The 3,999-nt window shown below is 46.2% G+C and overlaps 1 protein-coding gene across 1 annotated transcript in view; it reads left to right on the top strand.

Moving 5' to 3' along the window:
- Positions 1-3,031: 3,031 nt before the first annotated feature.
- Positions 3,032-3,999, top strand: part of LOC107741522 (ATP synthase subunit s-like protein) — a 9,280-nt gene continuing 8,312 nt past the window's right edge. The window contains exon 1 of the mRNA XM_016554273.1: positions 3,032-3,082. Within this exon, the coding sequence (XP_016409759.1) occupies positions 3,032-3,082 (51 nt within the window). The remainder of the gene's footprint in view (positions 3,083-3,999) is intronic.

Here is a 3,999-nt window from a genome sequence, read left to right on the forward strand (position 1 = left end):
TTGCAAAGCAACTTTACAGCAAATTAAGTTTCTACAATATTTAGTGGTAGCTTATCAGTGGTGACTGTCAGTTAATGTACATATGGCAGAAATGTACTGAAAAATCAATTAAAGACGTAATCAAACAGACGATGAACACTATTAACAGCAATTATCATATGATGAAATCAAACTTATAGCAAGTGGCTGATAGGGCAGTGGTTCTCAATTTTGGTTCTGGTGCCCACAGCTCTGGACATTTTATATGTCTCTCTTATCTGACACACTGTCTGCGTCCGAAAACTAAAAAAAAAATGTTGCCTTTGGGGGATGCTTTCCAAGGAAGGAAGGCATCAAGGCCGAATCCTATGATAGCTTCACTTCATGTCTCCTGAGATTTTTGAACGTATCCTTCGCTGCCTTTGATATCCCACAATCCCGTGCATTCAATACCGTGACGATTGAGCTAAAAAATAAAAATGATATCTCAAAGTTGAGTTTGGTGGTCAGTTTATGTGTAAATGTAGGTTTTTGACCAACTTTTTCCACTTTTGATGTAATTTCTAGCGGTCAATTCGTATTGTATTAATTAAATATTCACTTAGTTATTACCAAAGATCTCTCTATTTTGTTGAAGATCATTGAACTACTATGCTGCCTCAGAAGTCTGTCTGAAATCAGTTTAAGGAAGAACCTTTGTGTGCAAATGCTGCCTCCAAAGTCTTTGTCTGATAAGGCAGTGAGGCATAAAGTCAGCTGTCTAAGGCCTTGTCCACACTAATACGTTTTCGTTTGAAAACAAATCTTTTTCTCTCCGTTTTAGCCTTCTGTCCACACTAAGATGGGGTTTCTGTTGATGAAAACTAAACTTTTTGAAAACAGAGCTTTCAGCATGAAAACTTATGTCTGTTCTTATGTCAAGATTTTAAAATCTTGCTAATTACTTATAAAGCTCTGAATGGTTTAGCTCCTCAGTAATCGAGTGAGCTCATATCACATTATAGTCCTTCACGTCCGCTGCAATCTCAAAACTCTGGTCATTTGATAATATGCGGTTGGATGCGGTCGTTACCTGGCGCGGGATGATAGTCACGATCGAGCAGTTTTTCTCGGCATTCGCATTCTCAACTATCTCAACGACTGGCTCATTCTGGCACAGTCACGGGATCAGTTGTGCGAACACAGGGACATGGTGCTCAGTCACCTGGGAAAAGAGCAAACTCTCTCCAGTGCAGAGGATCTCTTCTCTTGGTATGGAGTTGGACTCGGTCAACCTGACAGCACGCCTCACAGCGGAACGTGTTCGGTCAATGCTGAACTGCTTGAATTCTCTCAAGGGCAGGACAGTGGCCCCACTGAAACTATTTCAGAGGCTCCTGGAGCATATGGCGTCTGCAGCCGCATTAACGGACTGCTTCATATCATGCCACTTCAGCACTGGCTTCACGGCCGAGTCCCGAGATGGGCATGGTAACGCGGCACGCACAGAGTGACGATCACTCCAGCCTGTCACCAAGCTTTCAGCCCGTGGTCAGATCCTGCATTTCTACTGGCAGGAGTTTCTCTAGTACAGGTGTCCAGGTAGCTGTTGTGTTCACGGATGCCTCCACCACAGGCTGGAGTACCACGTACAACGGGCATGCAGCTTCAGGTATTTGGACAGGTCCCCATCTGCATTGGAATTTTAATTGCCTCGAGTTGCTTACAGTACGTCTTGCGCTTGGCCACTTCAAAATGCTGCTACGAGGCAAGCACGTACTGGTCCGTACGGACAACACTGATGCTTTCCAAGGAAGGAAGGCATCAAGGCCGAATCCTATGATAGCTTCACTTCATGTCTCCTGAGATTTTTGAACGTATCCTTCGCTGCCTTTGATATCCCACAATCCCGTGCATTCAATACCGTGACGATTGAGCTAAAAAATAAAAATGATATCTCAAAGTTGAGTTTGGTGGTCAGTTTATGTGTAAATGTAGGTTTTTGACCAACTTTTTCCACTTTTGATGTAATTTCTAGCGGTCAATTCGTATTGTATTAATTAAATATTCACTTAGTTATTACCAAAGATCTCTCTATTTTGTTGAAGATCACTGAACTACTATGCTGCCTCAGAAGTCTGTCTGAAATCAGTTTAAGGAAGAACCTTTGTGTGCAAATGCTGCCTCCAAAGTCTTTGTCTGATAAGGCAGTGAGGCATAAAGTCAGCTGTCTAAGGCCTTGTCCACACTAATACGTTTTCGTTTGAAAACAAATCTTTTTCTCTCCGTTTTAGCCTTCTGTCCACACTGAGATGGGGTTTCTGTTGACGAAAACTAAACTTTTTGAAAACAGAGCTTTCTGCATGAAAACTTATGTCTGTTCTTATGTCAAGATTTTAAAATCTTGCTAATTACTTATAAAGCCCTGAATGGTTTAGCTCCTCAGTAATTGAGTGAGCTCATATCATACATTATAGTCCTTCACGTCCGCTGCAATCTCAAAACTCTGGTCATTTGATAATATGCGGTTGGATGCGGTCGTTACCTGGCGCGGGATGATAGTCACGATCGAGCAGTTTTTCTCGGCATTCGCATTCTCAACTATCTCAACGACTGGCTCATTCTGGCACAGTCACGGGATCAGTTGTGCGAACACAGGGACATGGTGCTCAGTCACCTGGGAAAAGAGCAAACTCTCTCCAGTGCAGAGGATCTCTTCTCTTGGTATGGAGTTGGACTCGGTCAACCTGACAGCACGCCTCACAGCGGAACGTGTTCGGTCAATGCTGAACTGCTTGAATTCTCTCAAGGGCAGGACAGTGGCCCCACTGAAACTATTTCAGAGGCTCCTGGAGCATATGGCGTCTGCAGCCGCATTAACGGACTGCTTCATATCATGCCACTTCAGCACTGGCTTCACGGCCGAGTCCCGAGATGGGCATGGCAACGTGGCACGCACAGAGTGACGATCACTCCAGCCTGTCACCAAGCTTTCAGCCCGTGGTCAGATCCTGCATTTCTACTGGCAGGAGTTTCTCTAGTACAGGTGTCCAGGTAGCTGTTGTGTTCACGGATGCCTCCACCACAGGCTGGAGTACCACGTACAACGGGCATGCAGCTTCAGGTATTTGGACAGGTCCCCATCTGCATTGGAATTTTAATTGCCTCGAGTTGCTTACAGTACGTCTTGCGCTTGGCCACTTCAAAATGCTGCTACGAGGCAAGCACGTACTGGTCCGTACGGACAACACTGCGACCGTGGCATACATCAACCATCAAAGTGCTCTACGCTCCCGTTCGTATGTCACAACTCGCCCACCATCTCCTCCTATGGAGTCAGAAGCATCTGAGGTCACTTCATGCCATTTACATTCCGGGCCCGCTCAATCGTGGAGCCGACAATCTCTCATGACAGCCTGCGCTTCCGGGAGAATGGAGACTCCATCCCCAGGCGGTCCAGCTGATATGGAGACACTTCGGAGCTGCACAGGTGGACCTGTTTGCCTCTTGTTTTATAGCCTGTTTTTATAAAAATAGACCTGTTTTATAGCCTTCGTGTAGAGCCAGTGTCTTCTCGTGTACTTGCCCCAAGTAACCAGTAAACACAGAAGAGACTGCTCGGTGTCTCGCTTGCTGCGCCTTCCTCTCTACAAACCGGACATGTACGCTTATTCTGCTCCACAGTTCAGTTCCCCACAAGCGAACCCTGTTAAGTTCCTCCATTGCCTTTGGCAGCCGGATGTGGCGGAGCATCCGGCACCAGACCTAACACTCGTAAGTACACCTAGGTACCTATATGTGATGATCCCCATGGTGAACCCATGTGTGTATTCTTCCATGGTACGGCTCCCCTCTTGGTGAGCCCATGTCTTTCCCTTGGTAGAGTCCGCTCTGCCGTCCCTGCCGGTGACGACTCCCTCCTAACTGGGCCGGAGCCACCTCAGAGACATTCCATATGTTGTACTGCCCTTAATGCCCAGTCCATATGTGTAATCTCCACATGATACCTCCCTGCGGGCAGGATGTGGATTCAGCAGCGTC

Source organism: Sinocyclocheilus rhinocerous, unplaced genomic scaffold (assembly GCF_001515625.1).
Source record: "Sinocyclocheilus rhinocerous isolate Xijiao unplaced genomic scaffold, SAMN03320098_v1.1 scaffold2934, whole genome shotgun sequence".
Taxonomy (NCBI): Eukaryota; Metazoa; Chordata; class Actinopteri; order Cypriniformes; family Cyprinidae; genus Sinocyclocheilus; species Sinocyclocheilus rhinocerous.